This window comes from Eublepharis macularius, chromosome 1 (genome assembly GCF_028583425.1).
Source record: "Eublepharis macularius isolate TG4126 chromosome 1, MPM_Emac_v1.0, whole genome shotgun sequence".
Lineage (NCBI taxonomy): Eukaryota > Metazoa > Chordata > Lepidosauria > Squamata > Eublepharidae > Eublepharis > Eublepharis macularius.
Window position 1 is genome coordinate 203,801,136 of NC_072790.1, and position 25,621 is coordinate 203,826,756.

The following is a 25,621-nucleotide window of genomic DNA, read 5'->3' on the forward strand; positions in this document are numbered from 1 at the left end:
CCCACTACTGCCATGAGCTCAGTAGGTGGGTAAGCCACTGCTCTCAGCGCCAGCTCCCCAGCTGCATTGGGGGGATAATAATAACACTAACTTGTTCACCACTCTGGGTGAGGCACTAATCTGTCTAGAAGAGCAGTATATAAGTGCAGTTGTTGTTGCTGTATCAGTAGTTTTGAATCCAAATATCTGGAATACCGAATATTTATGGTATTCCTAATACCTGGATCCAAATAATACCATTTTTTGCTGCACACCTCTAATAATAACCCTTGATTGTGCTATGCATAAAACCTAGTAGCCCACAAGTACTAGTTGCTGGTTAACCCACCAAGAAGTTTGATGACATTTGGATGATCAAAGTCTTTCATGCATGCTGCTTCCCGAAGGAATTCTTCAATTTCGCGTTGGGAAAAGCTGTCCACTGAAAACAAGAAAAAGATTGTTAATAGTCCAAAAAGTTTCTTTTTAATTGCAACATATCCTTTTGCCTTCCATTTCCTTATCTGTACACTGGAAGCACTAACATGCCCTGAACAGATAAAAAAAAACAGATCATCCCCTGGAGATTAATGTAAGAAGGTTATTTTCGAGGAAATGAAAAACACATTTACTCTCCAGTTTATGCAAGGTCAGTGAGTGTGCGATTTCTCCAAAACAGAGTTGTCACATCAGCAACATTTTTAAAGCAAATACAGAGATATTTTGGATGAATTTTGAGACAATTTTCTGGATTCAGTTTTTAAAAATTTATTTAAATCCAGCCTTTCTTCCATAAAGTTGAAGGCAGTGAACATCTCGCATCTGAGCATTTTAACAAGACTGCAGCCTGCTTTGCTTCAGCAAGTTTGCAGTTTCATAGTTGCCTTCACAATGTACCCTGTGCTGAAAACTACAAACTAAGGCCACCCATTCATTCTATGGCCACTGGGTTTTGACCCAGTTCTTTTGAGTCTAATGCTCCATCTCTGGGCCCATGTGGAACTTGTGTATTTTTTAAAATTTACAATATAAGGAAATTGTTGCATTCTGTTTTTCTTAACTGCCAAAACCTATCCTGTATACATGACCTCAGGTAAAGAATTGCCATTTCATTCCGATATAAGAACAACACAAATTTCTTTAAGAATTTTAATCCCTGAAGCAACAGACAGTGTCAAAAGGTAATGGAAAAATGTATCCCTCATCCCTTTCTTAAACTACATCTAAGTATGTGGAACTGAACACATATTCTTCCCTAATCAGCCTTCTCTCCAATCCTCCTCATTCTATAGCCTCCCCATGTCAGCTTTTAAATTATAAGCTCCTCAGAGCACAGATCTCAGCCTTCACTGTTAATTTTGTTACGTTCCATGCTTACAGATGGCATTTATTATTCTTCACTGAGGGAGTTCACTGATCACTAGACTCTGAATACAATGTAGTAAGTTCTCAGTGATAATCTGTACACTACTGCCCAGTTACTTAGAACACCATACTTAGATTAATATGATTTTAAAAAAAACTACTGTCAAGATCTGTTGCTACTTACACTTCATTGTTTTTACAGCTACTTTCTGAGTGGATCCATCAGGATTGTTGAGGCTGCCTTCCATCACTGATCCAAACTCCCCTAGATGAAGGGGAAAGAAATCATCTTCATTTTTCTCTGCTCCAGAATCACACCACCCAATTCAATGAACAGTTTCCTTATGAAGTGGCTGCAGTTCCACGGCTGTTCTAAAGATTCTTCAGGCCCACGAAACTTTGAAGAAACTACTGGGGGCAGACACAGCTGCTGTCTGAACGATGCTGGCCTGTCACTAAGTCATACCTCTGAAAATTTGCTGCATCTCAGGGCAGAACGAGACGCTTAAATCAGCAAATGCATGGCCCCCAACCCTGCATGAGCTGAGATAACAGGAATCTGTGAAGGCCTTCGCAGGCTGGAGGTAGGTATTGTCCCCTGCAAACATCCTTTAGCCCACCCCTTTACACCGGTAAATGCCACTCTACTTCTTGAGGACACTTTCCCCAAACAGGACCTATTTCCAATTCCAGAGCCAGGTGATGGGGAAAAAACTGATAGGGCAGGATATCAGAATGAAAGAACTGGCAGGCAGGAAAAGGGTTACGCATGCCTTCTCTCCTTCTACAAATTCTCCCTAGCAAGTGCCCTCACCAGCCCAACATTAGTATTACAAGGGAACCACTGGGTAGGAACTCCATGTTTCTCTTCTAGTTCTCTTCTAGTTCTGACCTCAAACATAGTAATAATAGAGACTAAAGGCTTATTATTCATACGACTACAGAAGAATTACTCGAAATGAACTTAGTATAGAGCTTCGGGATGAGGAACTTCTCTCATGGATGCTTATATAAGAAGCAAAATGTTCAACCATGCTGAAGAGCACATGGTACAGCATTGTGCATGGTTTCACTATCTTGAAATGCATATGGTAGACTGCTGGTTTGAAACTGTCCCTAAGTAAAGATCTTATTTAACATACTTCGTCCTTGCTCCTAGATGCATACATTGTACATGTAAGAGTTCTTAGAAGTCAAACTAGAAGCTTCCCATTTGTACTCCAAGGGCCTCCTTTGTGTTACAAAGTCCTCATGTCTCCTTTTCTCCCCCATGAAGCATTCTCTGGAGCTGCAGTTGGCCCCATTTGAGATATGTTGTTTTATGTGGCCACGCAAGTTTCCCAGTGGAGCAAATAGCAGTTCTGCAGGGTGCTTTAAGGAGGTGGGGGGGGGGAGAGAATGGAGGAGAAGGCAATCACTGATTCCATCTTTGCTTCCTGGGTACAAGGAGAATATGGGAGATACAAAACTCCCATGGATAATCTGATTCAACATCCTTGTGACATTGCCCGAAATAGATGACGATATTGTAGCATGTAAGGAGGCTCTGAGGTAGTATTATTTAGCATGAAAGATTATGCAACATGTTATCTGTGAGTCACCTCTGAGGCTTATTGTATCCTAAGTGAACACATTTGACAAAGGAGTTCTAGGATATAGTGTGCCATGACCTCATCCTCTGTGTATTCTCAAAACTGGTTTACCAAAACAAAAAGCCAAAAGCCAAGTCAGAGGCCCTTTTCACACTTACGGTTTAAACCACCATTTATGAGCATTCGCTGCAATCACAATGGCTTCAGCATGGTACCCCCCCTCCACATTCCACATTGTCTGAGGCAGTTTCGATTTGGCATCCTGTTTTTCATTTTAGATGGGCTTTGAAATCTCGGTGCAGTTTCGGGCTTTCGGGGTTTTGCAATTCACCTCAGACTTTTTAAAAAAAACTTCGAGCATGTGTAGTAACGTTGTAATGTTGGAACCCATCCCACCCCATTTGCTGATTGGGCTGTCCCTTGCCCACTGGAGAGGCAATTTGTGGCAGAGTTCTGGGGGGGAAACGTGTACTTTTCATGCTTGTTCCACTCTCATTTATTTTTTTTAAGCCAAGCCAGGAAAGGGTTAAAATGATGCTGCTTCATCCCCTCCAAGCTACTTTGTTTTTTTTCTCTTTGGCAAAGCCAAAACATGCCTGGAAGAGAGGGGAAAGCAGCCATTTAATCCTTTCCTGGCTTTTAAAGCCAGGAGGAATGTGCAGTAACGTTACAATTTTACAAGGTTACAGTACATTCTTGCCTTTGGGGGAAAAAAGGGTGTGTGCGTACCACAAGGGAGGAAGGGAAAAACAGCCATTTAACAGCCAGCAGGGAATAAGCAGCAACATTAGGAATCAATCTTAGCTTTGGAAAAAAAGAGAGTGCGTGCATACCTGGGTGGAAGGAAGCAAACAGAGAAGCAGTCTTATGACCCTTACCTTGCTTTACTGATAAAAATGGTAGAAAAGGAGTTCAAAGAGCTAAGGAGGGTGGGAATGCTTAATTCCACACAGACAAATCAGCTCCCAGGGAAAAGGAGAGGAAGGAAAAGAGAAGCAGAAGGGGAGTATAGAGTTCACACTGACATTAACTGGGCCAGACGTGACTCGGCCAGCAGCTTCAAAATAACATTGCAGTATGTCCACAGGGGGAAAAATCGGGGTTACCATGGACAAACATCAGTACTGCGTCCCATGACTACCTTGCAAGTGTAAAACTCCTGCAAACATGGGAAGCAGAACAGATACTGAAACGCTTTAAAGTCCCAGTGCGAAAAGGATCAGAGTCACCTCACTATATATATATCAATTTTTTTAAAAAAACTGTTGGCCCATAATCTTTCCTTATTTCAAACAGCAGGAATAAATAATGAATAATGAGCCCAAATTAAACATGCACCTGGCCCATTATTACAGCATAATGGAGTAAGTATAAGAATTTTTAAAGGAATTAGGCTGCCAATGGGGTCTGGGATGCTTACCCTCTCCCAAGATCTTCCCCAAAACCAGATTGTTTCTGACAATCACAACATCCTGGAGTTTCTTCTGTAGGTCTTCACTGACACCAAGGCTGCCCACTGTAAGAGAGGAACATTGAGTGAGACACAGAAAAGGGAGAAAGGATAGATTTCAATTATCACATTCCTGAGACAACAAAAGGCCACCAGCTGGTAGAGAAGAAAACGAGTTCTCATTTATATTTAGTTTAGTTCTAAACTGCACATAATGGAGGGCTGATATATCACGAGGCATATCAACTCTCGCAGATTCCCATTTTCCAATAGCAAATCAAACTAAATTCATTTTGGAAAATGGTCAACATAATAAAGCCAACCAGGTGCGAATCCTTTTTCTTTTCTTTTTTTTTTAATACAAAAGCTCCTGTTGATTCCCTGACTAAAATTTTTGTTTTCTAAATCTTTGAGTTACCAAAAGGCATTATTATGGGCTGTTTTGTTTGTACACAGCTGCAGTGACAAATCCTAAAACTTACATGTCAGTTCAACAGCTCTACGACAGTAGGACTTCTTTGCTTTGTAACTGACTCCCAGCTCTGACTCATCACTGCTGAAAGCATACCTAACGGGGGAAGCAAAAAACAGTATCTTAATGCCATCACAATTTATTCCCATCATCTTGAATTCTTCAGGTGAACTGCAGCTGTACGAAAAGCCTGCGAGTTTCTTATCAGAGAGCTGTCACAGACAGGTGGTTGGCTTGTAATGAATAAAAACAATGCAAGGGAAAAGGAAATACCAGCATTTCCAGTCATGTTCCATTTTTATTCTCTCTGTGTTACATGATACACTTGTTTCCAGCACTTTATTATAATATACACTTGGTAAACTATGTTTGCCTGTTAAAAACGTTGAGTCATTCAAACATTGGGTGGGGGTTATGGGGACATAACTGCTCCACCTATGTTAGTTATTCATTTCCTATTCCTATAATTGTGTTTATTGGCAGCAATGTAAAATCTATGAACTTTCACTTCCATTCACTGTTTTCCCCTACATGACTTATCAGTCCAGGGCCTCAAAAAAGAAACCGAGACCTTTTGAACTGTAATATGAACAGAGCTCAGCATCCTGGCATGGGCTTACCCAGTCAGCTCTAGACTTCAGTTCCTTCACTTCCTCCACTATGAAAAAATCTCCTACAGGTCCAAAACAATCACAAGCTCACCCCCATCCCCCACCCCCATTTCAACATATCAAATATTACCTCCACTTCCTATCACTGAATTTCTTTTCTTCAGAAACCCTGAGAAGGAAGCTAAACCCTTCAAACTTCATGCCAAATCCTGACATTTGGCAGCTCTATATATGCAAAGAATCATTATTGTGGCTAATGTATACAGCCAGAAAACGAATGAGATGGTAAAATACCAAGATGGTGGTAAAGCATAGATTCCAGGCCCAGCTTCTTGTCTCTTCACATTAAATCTCAGCACATGAGGAGGGGGGTGCATTTTGTTTCTAGTGCACATGTGCCACAAACCCACTCAGGCTTAGGCTGACCTTCCTCTACCCTGAGGTAAAACTTCTTCTCTTTAAGCCTATGAAGCTGTATACTGGGCTAGAAAGCCTCTGGTAGCGTGGTTGATGTTAAGCTTCAACTTTTCTTCTTGTCCCACCCTTAAGGTTTATTAAAAATGGTTACCCAGCCAAGTCTTAGTAGGGGACATATCAGGAGTTTGCACTTCCCTTTAACAGAAGCTGGCACACAAGGCTTGGGGAGGTTCAAAAGGTAACGGAAGGTTTATTTACAGCAGGTAAAGTCAGAGGGCAGGTAGGCAGATATTTGAACTGACGTAACAGAAAGGTTTTCATACAGGAACTTCACTGGTGTGAGGCACAAAACACTTGGTATAACACTAGGTTGCTGGCTTCTTTCAGAGGTTGACACCGCTTCACTAATGTTTCCCTTTCAAAGCACAGACACAGCACGACTGCCCCCCCCCCTCCAGACTTAAGGGTGCTCCATTGAGACATACCCTTACTGGGCAGGTGTTATAGTTATGAGCTAAAACCCTGTTCCTGGCACTGAAGGGGAGACTCCTTTCTGCCCACCTCCTTGGCCTTCTATAATTCCCAGATCTCTCAAGTCTAAGCAGGAGCTAGTGCTGGTTTTTCCTACTTTAGTCCGAGGACTAACAGTGCTTCACAAACATTATTTCCTCTCACAGAGGATTCTCTGGCTGACCCCCTCTGGTCAAAAGCCAGGCTCCAACTCTCTTTCTCTTGTTTACTCTCCAGCTCCAACTGACAGCTTCCCCAACATTTCATCCCCAACTGCCATTTTAGGCTAGCCACATGGGGGAGGGGGGAGAACCTGTCAATCATAGCTCACTGACTGGAAATCTCAGCCTCTGAAGCTGAGTCCGTCACAACATGCAAGCAAATTAATGCACATAAACGTTAACTTGCCATATAATGCACAACTTGCCATTTCACATCTGCACCTAATGACGTTCATTATGAACTGCTGCTGACTACATAGTATAGGAATATCCTTTTCCGAATAGTTCTTTTAACCAAAAAAAATAACCCTTTTGTTTTTCAAATTTTCTAATTTCATCTGTAAGGGTACAGTACAGCTGACAGTTCTACTTCAGGCAGAATGGGAGAGATATGCAAGTTTCCTACAAGTTTTTTTGCAAGTTTCCTACAGAAACACTCTCTGTGAGTAAAATATACCAGGAAGAAATAGTCCAAGAAAACAGATATGGTAGTTTATCTGACCATTATGGTATTAAATTTATTCTTAGGAGGTAGAATAATACTTAGAAATCTATTTGCTGATCTGTTCCATCTCTCTCTAATGTTACTCCAACAATAAGCAGCCTGTTTCCCCCAGGTGCAGTGGGAAATGGTACAGTCTACCACAGGACTCTACCATCTCATTCTGCTATGTATATAACCAGGATCAGGCCTCAGTTGGGTGACATGTAGTCTAGGGATCTAGCCATGCAAACCTATGCAGGATTATTTTAGTCTAAGCCTATTACAATCAAGGTTTGCGCCATAAGGCAAGGAAAATTGGATTTTTTGGGGGGGGGAAGATGGGGGGGGAGGCACGGGGAAAAAACATGGGAAAATTCCTGCATTTTCAAGCTTAGAAGTTGCTTGATTCAGCACTGATTGCTTCTCGAGGACTCACATTGATGTCTAAGCTACAAGAGTTTGACCATTCCAACAGAGGAGCAACCCCATAAACTGTTGCATAAGTGTGAAGAAAAAAGAAAAATACCAACATTACTGCAAGTTTCAGTACTGCCAAATTCCCAGAAGTGTGTTATGAAAAAATATTTTCTGTACTATCATAATGGTTGGTTGTTTCAAAAGGCTTTGTAACTAAAGGGCAAGCACTGTTCTGTTTGGAACTTCATTGTATAAAGTCACAAGGGAATGAGTTCTGCGAACCAGGATTACAATGGAACTTTGTTGGTACTATAAAACAATCCTCATATTACATAACACACCAGAAAGTGGGGAACTCGTTGCAGAAAACATTAAGGATTAGAACTAGTGTGTGTTACAGGCCAGCAGACTAACCGTCACACAGCACAATCTGTTCCATTTCCAGTGAGCTGCGTCGCATGATCTGCTCTAGACCCAATTCCTGTTGATGGTATCACTTTCAATTTTACAAGAAGCAGTGGCTTGGATCCAATGCAGCACTTTTATATAGACAGAAGGATTTCCATCCACAGAGTGCAACTTTCATGTACCACTTCCGGCTATAGCTCCAAATGCCACCCAAATGCTACTTTTGAGGGACCCCAGGAACAGCGGCTGTTTTCACATGCCCGTAACCTCCAGAAAATCGCATGAAACTCATGGCATGAAGCATCTTCCAAGAGCAATTTCCTGTCATGATCCCATTTAATGGCGTGATTTCTGACATCATCGCACCAATAAATGGGATCGTGATGGGAAATTGCGCTAGGAATATGCTTCATGCCATGAGTTTTGCGTGATTTTCTGGAGGGTTATGGGGGTGTGTGAAAATGGCCAGCATTTCAGGGGTATTTTGAGTTATCGCGGAAGGCAAGCGATGAGAAAATCACACTCTAGGTGAAAATCCTTCCACCCAAGGAATTGACCTGCCGGCTCCAAATTTTTTAAAAAATCAGTGCTCAGATGCTCAAAATCCCCCAATTAACTTAATTTAAGCATGTAATGTAGTCTGTTGATCTTTTCAAATGGTTGATATAGGCTACTTCTAGCCTGAGAGCTATGTCAGGAGGATAGTTACATGCTGCTAACAGTCAAATCTTAAGCAGAGCTATTCCAGTCTAAGATCACTTAAATTAATAGTCTGGAGGAACTCTACTTAGGATTTCACTGTAAATGTTTTATGTTCTTGGTAGGTTTTTAATAATGTGCTAATCTCAGGATTTTTCACGTTTTATGATTTTCATCATATTTTACTTTGTACGTCATCTCAAGTAGGCTCTCTGGCGAGATGTACTCTAATGGATGGGTGTACATATATGTTTATATAATCTACACTAAGATTTTGTTATGAGGGAACATTTTCCTCTTTTTTTCGTTTGTGTTTGAAGTTCAGGTTTGAATGAAAACAGGCTCTCCTCTATAAATTACTGGATGCCTTTTGGTGAAATTTTCTTATGCAATACAATAATGTACAGAAGATGACGTTGGCAGGAACCTGGATAACTGCATCTGCACCTTCACCTGTCCATTCATTCCCCTTCTGTACTAAGTAGAATTTCAGATATTCCATCCAACAAAGGGAAGAAAGGACGGATGGTAGAACAAAAGGAAAAATGGATGATAGAAAACATGGCCGCTAGATCTCCAGCTGCATGAGGGAGATTAGATTTCTGGGTTTGAACCTGCCAAGCCTAGCAGGACACAGGCAACTATACAACTAGAGCCCTCTCCTTGCAGCTACCAATTGCAATTACTAAGGCTAGAGGGAAAAGAACAGCAATCAGGCACTATACCCTCATGCCAGGAGTGAGACATCACACCCTCCTTGAGAACCTTTTAAAAATTATATTGAATTGATAAGAAAAGCAGGGTTACATTCAGTTATCATCAATAATACATTGTGCCTAAGGCCTAGGGTGCTGCAGACTAGAAAGGTCTACAGTTTAGAGAAACTTTAATGCATATTTTAGACTAAAAATATCAAAGATATTCAAAACATTTAGCAATTAAGATACTGTTTACAATCACATGCTCAAAAGAATCATGCCTCACAAAAAAGGAGAACCTCTGTTATCCAAATCTCCTGATTACATGAATTCACTTTCTGTCCTCAAAACAACCCTATAATAATACTTAAGAGTTATATAGAACATTTCTAATGCTCAATAAACATTATACTTAAAAGTAAGCCTGTCCCATGTTACAGACTGGGCAGGGGAAGCTGTCATTGGGAAACAAGTGGCTTATCTAAGGAAAGGACCAGATGGGATGGTGAGAGTTCCATGAACAGAACTCACTGCATTTCTCACCCCCCTCCCCCCGCCTAAAAAATCAGGGTTGCAATGGCCCCAGGAAAAGCTTAATCCCCAAACCCTCACACCACCACCACCATTGGAATCGGGGCCCCTGCATGTCTGACTTTTATAAGAAAAACCACTGGGAGCTCTGCTGCAGTAAAAAAAACAAAAAACTCTTACATGAATGTGCAGACAAGGCAAGATTTGAACCAGGTAAACGTCATGCAAAATAAATGTGTATCCTGTTTGGACAACAGGGAGACCAGATTATCGGGAACATTACAGGCAGCATGCTATGTACCCAGCATGCATGGCTGTATGTCTGAAAAGAGCTGAAAAGATGATGGTTTGGGTGATATCACTCATGGAAATGATTTGTTTCCAAGGCCAGTTTGTTCTCAGGACCCGTTTTCCCAGGGCCAGTTTAGACAGTCAATTTGGTGTAGTGATTAAGAGCAACAGGACTCTAATCTGGAGAACTGGGTTTGATTCCCCACTCCTTCATTTGAAGCCAACTGGGTGACCTTGGGTCAGTCAGCTCTTCCAGAGCTCTCTCAGTCCCACCCACCTCACAGGGTGATTGTTGTGGGGATAACAACATACTTTGTAAACCACTCTGAGTGGGCATTAAGTTGTCCTGAAGGGCGGTATATAAATTGACTATATTATTATTATTATTATTATTATTATTATTATTATTAGCAGCAGCAGCAGCAGCAGCAGCAGCAACAGCAGCAGCAGCAGCAGCAGCAGCAGCTATACAAAATGAAATTATTCAGGAGAGCTTTTCATTCACAGGGCCATACTGTAGTGAAATGGTCCAGAAAGATGGTTTAGTAAAGGGATGGGGACTGCAGACTCTACTACTGTGTACTGTCTGTTGCTGTGCATGGTCCTACTATGTAGTTTCTGCATTTTTAAGGTGGCATGTTTAAATGCTTATGCTTTGTTTAGCTCTGTTTCAGATTTCTGCTATCCAAATCTGAAGGAAGTTGTCGGTCCAAACCCAGGTTTTGGTAAAAATGGCTGAACTCATGTTCAGAGTTGTAAGTGTTTTCAGCCTCTGGCCTAGTTTAGATATATGCTGCAGGGCTGATTACTAACACCTGCAGAGCAGTCTCTGAGTTCTCCAGTGATTCGACCTTGGGAGTCTGTTCTCAGAGAGGCTCCATGTTCACTCCCTAGATTTTCACACAGCTGAAACACTAATTAACAGCTTGGCCCTACTTCGCTCTTGAGTTGCCGGGTGATGCACCGAGTCTTGGAAAAGATGGTTTCTCACCTCACCAGGCCCTTTTCTCTATTCTTTTCTCCTCAGCATGTTGCTATGCCATACCTGCTATGCCAGGTATGTGAGGGGGGCACACATTTTAACAGATGGGTAAGATAAGTAACGAATGGATGCCAACCAGAGATGCTTAGGTAGGAAGCTCTTAAGTTTTAGATAGGCCAGATTTTATGTAGCAACAGCAAGGTTTCTTTTTTATGTCTGTTCCCTGTATGAGAGTGCTTTATGCTTCCGCAAACACTCCTTAAGCTAATAAACTTAATTTTTATTTAAGCAAAGATGGGAATTCATAACTTGGGCATGGGTACCCCCCAGAATGAACCCAGAGATTGGAAAGCCAAGGACTTTAGGAAAGTTGGAGCTTTCAGTTTCATAAACAAAAGGGAAGTGCATCCCACCTGCCTGATTGCTAGAGAGGCCGTGATCAGCACCCAGAGTTAGGAGGACTGGGGCAGTTATCCCTTCAAAACCATTATGGCACTATTTACTGGATGTCCCATCCTGCTGAATGTATTCGACTCATGCTATATAACCCTCCTTGAGTCTCAGTGAGAAAGGCAGGGAATGGGCCTCTGGGTATAACTCTAAGTAGGTAGTCATAGAGGAGCAAATGGCAAATGCTCAGGCCAAACTAGGGAGAATGAGTTTTCAGTTTATGCTTTGGGTAATCTCATCATTTTATGGAATTTTATCAGCTGTTTGACTAAAGGGTAGGATGGGATGGGGGGTGGGACACAGGATTGAGGTTTATGAAATTAGGCATGCAGAGGAGAAAGTGGAAGGTTTTTTGTGTCCTGCCCATGACTTGCTTTTAAATGGCTTAGTTTTAATACTGATATTTTATGTTGTTTTATAGTTCTATGGTACTGGTTTTACTTGCAGCCTTTCCAGGGAGGCAGCATTTACATTTCCTGAATGAATGAATGAATGAATGAATGAATGAAGAGAAGGAGCTCTTTTCTCCCACCTGTAATATTGGAACTCTCAGGCAGCCAATTAAGTTGGTAGGCAGTAAATTCAGGATGGACAAAAGGCAGTACTTTTTCACTCAAAGATAAATTTAACTTGGGGAAATCATTGTCATAGGATGTTGTGATGATCATTTAGTTGGCTTAAATGGGGGATTAGACAAATTCATGAGAGACAGGTCCCTCAATGGCTATTAGCCACAATGACTAAATGTCTTGAGGTAGTAACCCTTTGAATATCAGTGCTGGAGAACAGCAACAGAGGGAGACATTATTTAAAGTATTTGTACCCCCCCCCATCACTTCAGAGTCTGGCCTTCATGCCCTCCTAGTAGTCCTTCTGGGGGGATCTAGTTAGCCACTGTGTGAAACAGAACGCTCGGCTAGATAGACCATTGGCCTGATCCAGTATGGCTGCTTTTAGGATCTGCAATGAAAGATCAATAACGGCAGACAAGCGACAACTTACCAGCCATTATAGACCTTGCCCAAGGGAGTATGGGGGTGGACCAGGTCAAACACTAAGTCCACATAAGGCAACAGCAAGCCCAACAGGCCTGGCCAGTGTCCTGTGTGATTACAGCATGTGCCCTGGCATGTTTGCCTGCTGCCCAAAGTCCACCAGATCCTTCTGCATGTATAGCTGATGCCAAAGCAAAATAACCAGCTCAGAGCAATTCCAGTGAGTTGCTTCTAAACTGAGCGAACAAGGCCTTGCTTTGTTCCTGTTCCCAGAGTATTTAAGCAACCCCTCCCATACTACCAAGCTCAGTTCCACCGCATGCTTTCAAAAAATATGGAGGAAAGTCTTAATAGTTGAACTACTCGGGGGGGGGGGGGGCGGGATAGAAACTACAGCACTTCACTAAATTACAAATCATCACCTGCCTTTCAGAGTTTTTGTTTTCAAGATTTGACCTGTAGAAGCACTGTATTTATTTCAAACACTCTCCCTCTTTTTGTTCCTCCCTTGCAAAATGATTAGATAAAACCCTGTGAAAATTAGGCAACTATTGTTTCTGAAAACCACTCCCAGCTGAAGATAGTTATGGTATACATCTGCAGTGCTGATCTGTGTGAAATTACTGGGGGCCTAAAAGAAAGAGATACCCAATAATAATTTCACTTTCATAATCCAGACCCAGTCCCATAACTCTGCCCTAGTACAAGGACAGAGAAAAAACTCTCACCCTTATATTTATTTATTGAATGTATCCATCATAAATGTAACAGATGATTCATAATCATTTAATAAAATGCACTGAAAGCAATGCACAGGACAGAATAGGCTGCATACAAAAATGTATTCAATGAAAAAGAATTCAGAAACAAATGCAGCAAATTTTCCTGTCTGCATTCCACTCATCCCTGGATATTGCAATATTGTTGTGCTCTAGCCTCTAGCTATTGTCTGCAACAAGGTTTTTCCTGGGCAGACAATGCAATTCTGATGCAAATTATTGCTATAGTACAACGATGATGTAATATTCAACAATATGTAGATGCAGTTCTTGACTAGTATGGAAGAGTGACACCAAGTTGCCTCTGCTTTTCTTGGCTCTACAGCCCTTTTGTCTACTCGAATTATATTTTTTCATTACTTTTTCCTATTTTTCTGAAAAGTGAATTTTTCTGCTGCTACCAAGTCAGGATCTCTGCTCTTAAACTGTACATTTACAGGTGGTTCATTCTTGTTACATCTTTGTGCACTTCTTTTGCTTCTGTAATGAAGCATTCTTCTAATTTGGATCAGTGCAACATTTCAGCGTCACTTGAATACAGGCAAGGTATTTATAAGATGCTGAGCAAGCCTAGCCCTGCTGCAAATGGAGCTGTGGCTGCCCAGTTCTCCAATATTTGCATGGTAATGCAATAGAAGGGTATTTGTAGGCTTTGGAAAGGAGTGAGAAGGTCCTGGGACTTTTTCTCTTGGTTTGTAAAAATGAATATAAAACCATCACACTTTATTACCCAAAGTAGAGTGGAGTCGAGCCTAAATTTAAAATGAAACCATCCCATTTCTTCCTCTTTGAATACTGTGTGGATTCTCGTTCACAGCTTTGATAGCTCAATCATTACTACTATTTCTATTTCACAGGTTGAAAGATTGTCTCTTATTCAAGACCACTAACTGAGTCCTGAGCCAAGCATGGATTTGTACCCAGGTTCAGCACTACTACCAAATACAATTTTTCAAAGGTATGTTAGGTACAGGTTTCAAAAAATTTATTTTTTGCTACAGGGATTATGCATATCCCAGAAGAATGCAATTAGTCTAGTTACACATGGGAGATGAACGTTAACTTCAACTCTTTCACACTGATTTTGGAAAGTAGTGAACTCTCCTGCCGACCAAAATCACGAATAGTGGCTACCAGTGAAATTCTAAGCAGAATTATACCATTCAAAGTCCAGGCATCAGGATGGATGCGGGTCAGCGCGGCTTGTGTTACTTGATCTCACAGCAGCGTTTGACACAGTCGACTATGATTTGTTGGCCAGCTGCCTCGCCGACGTGGGGATTAGGGGGACAGCCTTACAGTGGCTGGTCTCCTTTTTCCAGGGTTGGGGACAGAGGGTGGTGCTCAGGGGAGATCTATCGCCCCATCACCCTTTGGTGTGCGGGGTTCAGCAAGGGGCGATACTCTCTCCGATGTTATTTAACATCTACATGCGCCCCCTCACGCAGTTGGTGTGGAGGTTTGGGCTGGGCTGTCATCAATACGCGGATGACACCCAGCTTTTTCTGTTGATGGACGGCCGGCCAGACACGGCCCCAGACAATCTGGCCAGAACTCTGGAGGCTGTGACGGCATGGTTGAAACAGAGCAGGCTGAAACTGAACCCAGTGAAGACGGAGGTCCTGTAGCTGGGACAGGGGCTGCCAGATGTTGGGATCCAGCTCCCTGCCCTGGATGGGACACCACTAGCAATTTTGCCAGTGGTGAAGAGTCTGGGCGTGCTCCTGGATGCCTCCCTGTCGATGGAGGCCCAGGTCACGGCAGTTGCCAAGTCTGCATTTTTCCATCTTCGTCAGATCAGGCAACTTGCCCCCTACCTGATGCCCCAGGACCTAGCTACAGTGACCCATGCAACGGTCACCTCCAGGCTAGATTACTGTAACTCACTCTACGCTGGGCTACCCCTGGGCCTGATCCGGAAACTACAACTGGTCCAGAATGCGGCGGCGTGGGTCCTGACTGGTATATCCTATCAGTCACATATCACACCTGTCCTGCGCCAGCTGCACTGGCTTCTGGTTGAATTCCGAATCAGGTTCAAGGTGTTGGTTCTTACCTTTAAAGCCCTGAGCGGGTTGGGACTGACATATCTTCAGAACTGCCTCTCCCTGTATGTTCCCCGGAGACCACTTCAATCAGCGGATAAATGTTTACTGGTGGTCCCCAGCCATAAGGAAGCCCGCCTCGCTTCAACCACGGCCAGGGCCTTTTCAGTCCTGGCCCCAGCCTGGTGGAATGCTCTGTCAATGGAGACCCGGGCCCAGCGGGACATATTATCGTTCCGCCGGGCCTGTAAGACAGAGCTGTTCCACCAGGCGTTCGGTGGTTGAAGGGGGCGGTGCCATGTCCCCCGAAGGTGGGAGTTCTCCCCACCATTGCACTTGGTTCATTTATTTCATTATTGTTTTGTATGTTGATTTTAGTATTGTTGTTTTCTTGTTTTTATTGATTTTAACTTGTTCACCACCCAGAGCCCCTGAGGATGGGCGGTATATAAATTGAAATATAAATAAATATAAATAAGCCAAATTATACCATTCAAAGTCCACAGAAGTCATGGGCTTAGGAGGGCTTAACTGTGTTTAGGATTGCATTGTAAATGCCTTGTAGGGATGGGTCTCTAGAAACAAGTACTTATCTGTATTTTGTCTTTCCTTATGCAACTTACCCAAACTTGGTTTCTTCCTTCAATTTTTTCCTGATAATCACGGAGAGATACAGAATTAACCCAACAGCAACAATTCCACATATAAATCCCAGGACAATGATAAATGATTCTGAATTTCCAGATGCTGGAACTGATGAGGGTGCAGTGGATATCAAACCTAGGACAATAATATACATTACAGAGAAAAGGAGCCGTTCATCTTCATACAGTTCTTTAGGAGATAAGTCTGCCTCACATCAACGATTTCTGCATGCATGTTTTTATTAAATTTACACTGCTCTTAGTCCAAGATATGACCAGACTGCAATACAGTAATTCCTGGAACAGTCCCAGCCACTCTTGTGAAACAAGTCATCCAATCTATCATCCACTTAACCGCCCAAATGCCTGTTTATGAATATTGTCCTCCTACATGAGCTGTGTAACACACGGCAAAGACTCAATGGCCTGTAGCCCACCACTCCACTAAGCAACTCTGAAGCCTTCTTCCAGCCTAAGGAACCTTCCTGCAATGGAAAAACCAATTAAATTGAAAGAAGTCTCCTTAGGGTGGACGATGCTGCCAAGGAGCTGAGACTGTTTCCATTAAAAGAGCATGTTAGGAATGCAGAGATCAGCAACGAAGGAGCCCCTCCAACTTCTGTTAGGATTCTTATCAGAAGTTACACTGTTCATACAAACAATGCTATTACCACAAGCTGTTATTTGAAGGGATCAATTAGCTCAAGGAATTTATGAACTCTGTCTCTGCAAAAGATGAAGGAATTGGCCCTATGCTATGAGCTTCATTGAGATTGAAAGGCATTTGTACAAGAGGCAAGATTTAAACTGAGGCAGGAAGTCCTGGTTTAACTGAGGATAAAAGGAGGATATTCAGCTTGTTAAGCATAATGATTAATCCATCTTTGTCCATGAAACACAGTGTAACATACGACAAACTGATCTTATTTAGAGGAAACTGGCTAACCACAATCCACAAATCATTAAGCCAGTTTGGCAGGAGAGAGTAATTTCATTCACAGCATAACCAATTTGAGATGCACAATCTGAGATGGTTTCGCAATCCCTTCTTTACAAAATTTCCCCCTCAGACTTAACAGCTTTGATGTATTTTGTCTTGGCTGTGGAGTAGTGCTTAAGCATTTAATTCTGACTTGGATTTCAGGTATTTGTGAAGGATAATGTAATTGTAATATGAGTATGTGGCTCTGCAAAAAAGTTCTTTGCCATCTTTGAAATTTACCAAGAAAGTGTATACAGAAAATGACAAAGATAAAGATGAGAGAAAATTTACAAGGAGCTATGTCAATTTCACCTCATTATTACTGACCAATGACCATATTTTAACTAGAAGTACTCCTTGCAGAACTCAAGAGAAAAAAAAAACATTTCAGGTGTGTATAAAATGTGCGCTTGTATTACTTTTGAATTAAAATGTATGCTGCATGCAGTGTGCAGCAGTGTGCCAGTACTAGTATGCATTGATGGAGGAAAAATGAAACCATATAGCCTGAACCTAGACTCAGAATTAATTCTCAATGGGCTTACTTCTAGGCAAGCATACATCCTCATACACTGATTTTATGCATAAAAATTGTATTTTTGATGGCTTGATGCACAAGAATATGGATGAGAATGTCAATTTGAATAAGCAGCAGTGTGTCTAGGATCCTCATACAAATGTATTTAGATGTATATCAAAAAGGAAGGCAGGAATCTAAATGCAGTTAATGCATGCAAATACATGCTTCAGAAAATAATGATGTCATTTCAATATGCACAATTGCATGTGTACATGATTTACCTGCAGGAAAAATAATCCATGCATTCAAATGAAAGGAACAAAAAGCTTGCAGCAAGGCCAAACTGCAGCAATTCCGAAACTAATTATGGAAATTTGCTACACACAAACAGGAGACAGACAGAGCAGAACACCAGACATAGCCAATTTGTGAGACTTACAAAACAGAAGAAATCCATCCAATTGTAACCATGTTGAGGACACTGCCTAAACTAAGATAGGAAATTCTAGGTGTGAAGATGCCTGTTTGAAAGTGATTTAACTTGTGTGAAATCTCTCTTCTTGGAGAAAAGATTGAGTTGGTATCCTTCAGAAATTCTTTAGGGATGCAATACCCAAAGTACATAAGGAGTGCCGTCTTACCAAGCCAAACAATCTCAACTCAAGCCACCTTGAACCAAGATAAAAGGTGGGGTATAAATATTTTAATAAATAACAAATACTGTCTCCTCTCATTGTCTACTCTCCTAGGGTATGATCAGCAACCAGAGCCATATCTGGCATGCTGAGCCCCTTTCCAATTGCCAATTCAGAGCAAAAGGAGTACGTGTAGTATATTAGCAACAGGGATTGCTAGCCGTCTATATTACAGTTTGGAAACCTGGCTTGACCATCTTCCCTCTCCATTGCGAAGTGCATCTTCTGGAAAACAATTTGTTGATCATCGTTTCAAGATCACAGGTGTCTTGATATCCTCAAACTAGATTAGCAGGCTTTGAACCTAGGATTTTTATATGCAACATGGATATTCTTGCTAAGCTGTGGCCCATCACTGGTGGAGCTGTGCAGCTGTAAGTTCAAGAGTCTGGTGGGCTCTCCCTGTTAGGGGTAAAAGATGTACCTTTGATTTTGGGAGGGCCATATAGCTAATTGACAGAACAATATGCTTTGTGTGCAGAAGGTACCAGGTTCTGTCTCAAGGAGACAGGAAATATTCCTGTCCTACCTGAGACCCTGAAGAGTTTGAGATAAACAATATCAGGCTAGTTGGACCTATTCCTTTATTTATTTACTTCGTTTATAGTTTATCTTCCTCATTGAATCTCAAGGCAGATAACACGAAGTGCTGACCCATTATGAGGAACTTTATATGATTGCATTCGTTCAGCTCCCAACCTTAACCCACATCTTGACATTATTCTGACTCACCATTCCCCGGAATAAAAACTTCTACTGCATCACTAAATGGCCCAACTCCTCCTTTTGTGATGGCTGCTACTCGCACAATGCAGGTGGCATTCGTGGCCATGATAGGAATATGGATGCCACTGGCATCTTTGCTGGCATGGAAAGAGAGATTCCTCTGAAAGAAAAATAAAGAAATAAAAGCCTAACTAACTATGGCGCATTAGTAGGAAAACATCTACTTTTCCATTAGATCTATTAAATAATTCACTTAAAAACCCAAGATTCATCTCCATTTAACAGATTTTCAGAGTACATTTTATGCTTGTTTGCCAACAGTAACTAGCATTCATTAATAACATGCACAAGAGAACAACAATCTATTTATAGAGAGTGATAATGTGCTTTATAAAAGATAGTTCTTCAGCAACCGGATGGGAACAATGAAGTAGCTGACAAGCATTTTTTTTATAAACCCTCTCAATGTTGAAGCCACAACTCAGTATAAATTTTACCCAGTTGTGCAAGCTGCCAGTTGTTGACCATCAGACCTAGTCATCACAAATCTGTCCTCCTACTGGCAAAACCAAAATAAAATTAACAACAATAATCTGAGTTCCATGGGAAAACAGTGGAGGAGAATAGTTTGCAAAATCCATTAATTTTTCTATGATCAGTGTTGTTTTCCACTTTATGACTTTAGAAAACCACAGGAATCACAACAAATATTTTTCCTTAAAGAAATACTTCTCTGAACTTTGTTTTGCAATTATACTTTTCTGTATGGTTTTGTTAAGTATCCTTACTTAATTTGCAAATTTTCTTTCATTAGCTGGGATGGAGGTACTCCTTAATTCTATCTGAGCTTCCTAAAGGTCTCTTCACATTACAGGCATGATTGAGCCAAAGTTAAGTGCACATATTCCGTGGATATCAATGAGAGACATTTAAAGATAGAGCTAATGCTCCTGTTGAAATCAACTGACTGCAGAAGTGCGTAATGTTTGTTGGAGTGTATCCTACAATTTTAGTGTATGTCTGAGATTTTAAAAATGGATATAGATGTGTAACTCTGAAAAGTGCATGTGTGCAAATCCATGTACACTTGGAGGCATACCCTGGTTTACTGCTTTGTAATACGTGAAATGTTACCTAGGAGTTAAGAAGATTAGAATCCAGACAATAATTGTTTCATGAAATGGGGACTGAAGACAGTCAGGATGTCCGCGTTCGACATTTTGAAAAATCATAGTTAAGAACGACTTGTGGTTCAAACTTGAACCACGAATTTAAGGGACTCTTCCAAGCTATAGTTAGTGAAATGGCTCATGTTCAAACATTAGCACTAACAATAGTTAGTTTAATTGAATCATGATTTCCTTTTACATTGAGCTGAGGCAAAGTTTGCTGCTAGACTATATCCTTATTGAATGATTCAGTGCTAGGAGGTGCTGAATAATTTTTAAATTCTTAAACATGCGCATTTATCCACAAATATCTGAACACTACAACACATGTTAAATATTGTAAATATTAAGTAGGGATGAGTTGAAACAGGGGGGATATTTTTTGCAAACACTTTCTGCCCTTGCAAAAATCAACCCCATCTTTCTGAAAGTCTGGCACAAGGTGGGCCACAAATAGCAGCAAAAGTGTATGCACATTCAGAATGAGGATAAGAAGTATTGCCACCCACTCTGACTTTTTTTTGAGATGTTGGTACATAGACAAATCTGATCAGATACAAGGCATTGTTCTGGCCCAATCAGAACAAGGGCAAAGACTTTGCCTTCACTCTGAGTTGGTTTTGTAATGTAGTGATCCCTGATTGACTGGGATAAGAAGATGATGCTTTAAAATATGGTGCTGAAGCAGCTGCTGCAAGGAGCAGAGAATAGATGTGAAAAGATAAACATTTGGCAGGGGAAGATTTTGGGCACTCCAAAATCCTCCTGTCTCAAGCTAAAAAAGTTATTCTACACAAACATTTGTCATAGTCACAGTAATAAGCACCATTAAGATTTTCTTGAGTATCTACTAATGAACTGAAAATCAGAAGTTTTCTTTTTCTTTTTTTTTACAGTTTGCCATCAGTGGAAATATTTATATGGACAACCAGCTGTGCTTTTATCATCAGTACTCTTTTGATTACTAGGAGCCCAATGGACATGCACATTATGCTCTTTTCAGTCTATATGCCATTCTCCAGTGATGACCATCTGGAAATGTATTGTTTCATAAATATCAAGTAGCAACGCAGATTGTTTAACAAGCTTAACTAATACATGGTGTCCTGAGGAAATATATCTGTGTTCCATCTCATAGCTTTCCCTTCATGCTTTGAGAAAACAAGAGATTCCCTTTCCCGTAAATTTGCTGTTATTTCCTGCACTTCTATTGAGTCAGCTGAACAGCTGAATGAGCAATAGGCAGTGCTTCCTACAAAACCACTACCAAAAGCACACACACACAACTGTTCAATGACACACAATGCAGCTGGCAGGTTGGCATGTAATGTTCATAATAAAGTTATAATGTGTTACAATATCATCAGACTAAACCACTGTAAAAATTCAAGGTAAACAGGAACTAACCACTATGCACAATTATAAAAGCGTTAGGCTGCCAAGTTAGTTTTTTTAAAAGAGCCAACATGTCAAGAAGGACAAAGGGATGGCAAAAAAGTGACAAAGGAAGCACTGACTATTCGTTAAAACGGACAAAGTGTCTCGAGGCACATAGGATTGGGCAGGATCCTTTAAATATGTACTATCCCTTCTTTAATATAAAAGGTAAAGGTAGTCCCCTGTGCAAGCACCATTACTGACCCATGACATTGCATCATGATGTTTTCTTGGCAGACTTTTTGCGGGGTGGTTTGCCATTGACTTCCCCAGTCATCTACATTTTACCCCCAGGAAACTGGGTACTCATTTTACCGACCTCGGAAGGATGGAAGGCTAAGTCAACCTTGAGCCGGCTACCTGAACCCGGCTTCTGCCAGGATCGAACTCAGGATGTAAGCAGAGCTTGGGCTGCAGTACTGCCGCCTTCCACTCTGCACCATGGGGCTCTTCCCTTGATTAATAGTTTATTTTTAATTATATCTAAATATATTTGCATAAATATGAATACATATTCATATTGCTTAAACCAGAATATAAAACACTATTAACAATATTCTGTGACAGTGTAGAGCTGTACTTCCCTCAGGCAGTTCTGGCCAGGACTAAATATTTTAGTGGCTGTTTTGTTATTAACTTTGAGAGGGAGCTGAAACTGTTAAAGTCAAAATTCTCTAGGGGGCCTTCCCTGGACAACAGATCAGAAAAGTATAAAGCAATCTGCTGTTTTTTAACAGCAGTAGTTTCATTGTTGATATTGAAAGAAGTTTGTCTTCTTACAGAGACTGTAGCCTGTAGCTGGGAAGACTAGATCCTTCCATACTGAACGGAAAGAAGCAGCATTGGGGGGGGGGGGAGGAGGAAGTAGAGCAGGGGCTGTACGAATCCTGCTTCTTTCACCAAGGCACCCACACAATAACTTACCATACAAAAGGCAGCAGTTTTATAGCTATGAACTTACCCAGTCTTCTCTCTGTGCATTATTTTAAAGGGAGTCCTTCCTTGCCTATTCCCTAACAGATCAGTTTTGTGACATAACTATTAATTAGTCTCAGTCTCCTGTCTGTAAACGGGTCCCATAAAGACCTACCTCATGGGGTAGAGGATGAATATATATATATTAAAAAGGTACAAAACATTTTGCAATCCCCCATTCCCCAAAAGTCTAATAGTTTGACTGCATTCCTCTCAGAAGGTGCAAGGAGACATTCAAAATTAAGCAGTGGACAGAAACTTGAACTGTAGAGATGTACTTCGGTCAACAGCACAGGTTAATTACAAGACTGCTGCCCTGAAACTGCAAAGGGCTAGTGCAGATTCTCTGTTAGTTATCAACTGCATTTTATACCGCACTTCCTTCAAAGATCTTGGGTGATGTACATTATTCTCCCCCTTTTTCATTTTATCCTCAACAACCCTGTGAAGTAAGTTAGGTTGTGGAGACTGGGTTATATCCAGCCAACCATCAGTAAAAGGTGCTGATGACTATGGCTCTTCCCCTTCTCTCACCAACAGTCCTTTCTGACCCCAGGAAAGTTTCTTTTCTGGTGTTCTGGGACCCACGTGGACTAACAGCCATATGGGTTAGGAGGCTGCACTGGGGAGGTGGAAGAAGACAAAATGCTCTTTCAGCCTCTTCCACCAGTTGACAGAAGGGGAAGAAGGGAACGATTTCACCTCTTTCCCCCTCCCCCTACAGCCTCATGACCCATGTAGCTTTTAATTCACATGATCAGGACTTGAGAGATTGGAATTGGGGCCAATGCTATTTAATTTATTCTTAAATGATTTGGAACTGGGGCTGAGAAGTGTAGTGGCCAAGTCTGTGTGGATGATACCAAATTACTCAAAATGATTAAAAACAAAGTGGACTGTGAAGAGCTACAGGAGGAATTGGGTGAGTGGGCAACAAAAAAGCTCTAACTTTAAATATTTGTTGATGGCTATTGAACCGTCTGAGCCCAAGACTGAAAGGTCATTTGGATCCTTTCCAATCTGCATTCAGGCACGGTTATGGCACTGAGACAGCCTTGGTTGCCCGGGTGGATGACCTGCACCAAGAGATGGACAGAAGAAGTGCAACCCCGTTAATTCTCCTGAAACTCTCAGGAGCTTCCAGTACTATCAATCATAATATCCTTCTAGACAGCCTTTCTGGCATGAGACTGGGAGGCACTGTTTTGCAGTGGTTCTAATGCTACCTGGAAGGCAAGTTTTAGAAGGTGGTACTGGGGGGCTGCTGCTCAGTCCCTTGGCCTTTGCACTGTGAGGTCCCACAAAGCTCCATCCTGTCCCCTATGCTTTTCATCATCTACACAAAAATACAGATTTGGGATGGGCTGTTTCTAATATGCAAATGACACTCAGCACTATCTCACACTTCTGAATGGTATCAGGGAGGCTGTAGAAATCTTGTACTGATACTGGAGGCCGTTTTGGAGTGGATGATGCGGGATAATCAACTGAAGTTTAATCCTGACAAGATGGAAGTACTACTGGTAAGCGGAAGGTCTGAGCAGGGACTCAAGGGATCATGCATTCTGGATGGGGTTGCACTCCCCTTGACAGAACAGGTTCATAATTTGGGGGTGCTTTTGATAACAGGGTTGCCATGCTTCCCACTATAACAGAAGCAGGAGAGTCCTGACAAAGGTTAGCAAGCAAAAGAATTCAAGACCACCTAACGACAACCACTTCAATTGTAAATATTCATATAATCAATACAGTAAATATAAATTGCCAATATTTGTGCAGTTCATACAATATTCAATACCTATTCATTATTCAATGTTGTATTTATACAGTCTTCGTTGCAAGACCCATAAAGTGCTAAGTGCTAGTATAACGACTAGTTAATCGTCCACAGCCGTATAGTTTCCAATCATAAGTCCATAAGCAGGAGGATTCAATCCAATCCAATTCAATACATCAATATAAATGGCCAGGGAAGCACTATAGGTCACGAATCATGTAGAAAACAATATCCATCTGACGGGAAAACCAGTGAAGAATCCCGTTTCCGGAATCCCTTTTTCAAAGATGAGGGTCCCAAGAGGAGAGAGCACATTATCCTACATCTTGCTCCTAATCTCAGGAGCCTGGTTAGGCACTACATCTGCACCTCATACACTTATTGAAGTCTTTCTTTTTAGATTTCTGCTGCACAATAAATCCCTCTTATTGACAGAAGCCATGTTCTAAAGACTTTGTGAAGAACTTTCAGGTTGACAGTTGCTTTTCCATCATACTGGGGAATATTAACTAAACAATGAAGTACACTTTATTACATTTGAATTGTCACCGACACACATAAAATATGAATTGCAGTGATGAAGAAGTTTTGGCATCAAAGGAAGCCAGACACATCATTTAAAAAAAACTTTTTTCCAAGGAAGAGGGAAGGGAAGTGTAGACCCTTTGCCTCTCATCTGCAGTATTAAGTTGATGAGGCAGCATTTCTCTCCTAGTCACAAGATCTTAACATTGCATTAGTGACTTCAGAATGTTTGGGCCATGAGATTTCCTAAAGCCCAAAAACATTTAAGTAAAAAGGGAACAGAAAACGCAGTGTGTTAACACAACGAAGAACATATGAATCACTTTTTCTTCCCCTGTAGGAAATGTAAAACATTAAATGTACACTTTTATATAATGCTTCACATTATGGATTGAAGAAGATCAGTCTAAATAAGTAAAATCAATAGGGGGAAAATCACAGCAACTCACACAAGTGAGGAAGCAGGGTTTGTCTTAAGAAACATGATCCCATTACAAGTGCCAGCTTCTCTGTTTGCTCCGCTAGACTGTTTGTTTCAAAACTATTAGCTAACTCCACATTTTATGATGCAGAAGGCATTGCACACAACAGGACTCTTCTCAAACAACTGCTGACTCAAAGTCTGGAAGAGATAAGTGAATCTTGCTTTCAACCAGAAACCCAGCTTACCAGTTCAACTGGCTCTGAACAGCACAGTCACAAAAAGCAAACAGAATTTTTCACAAAGCCTTGGCAAAGGTTCCCTTAAACCTGGTATTCGAGGTCTAATTCCCCT

The 25,621-nt window shown here is 41.3% G+C and overlaps 1 protein-coding gene across 2 annotated transcripts in view; it reads right to left on the minus strand.

Annotated features, from left to right (window-relative positions):
- MERTK (MER proto-oncogene, tyrosine kinase) overlaps positions 1-25,621 on the minus strand; it is an 81,469-nt gene that overhangs the window by 14,147 nt on the left and 41,701 nt on the right. The window contains exons 9-14 of one of the 2 annotated variants that reach the window (XM_054984654.1): positions 18,970-19,123; positions 16,020-16,149; positions 4,869-4,954; positions 4,357-4,452; positions 1,529-1,609; positions 329-421 (exon numbers count right to left, since the gene is read on the minus strand). In XM_054984654.1, the coding sequence (XP_054840629.1) occupies positions 329-421; positions 1,529-1,609; positions 4,357-4,452; positions 4,869-4,954; positions 16,020-16,149; positions 18,970-19,123 (640 nt within the window). Of the gene's footprint in view, positions 1-328; positions 422-1,528; positions 1,610-4,356; positions 4,453-4,868; positions 4,955-16,019; positions 16,177-18,969; positions 19,124-25,621 lie in introns of both variants that reach the window. The other variant, XM_054984645.1, reaches the window with a different exon arrangement.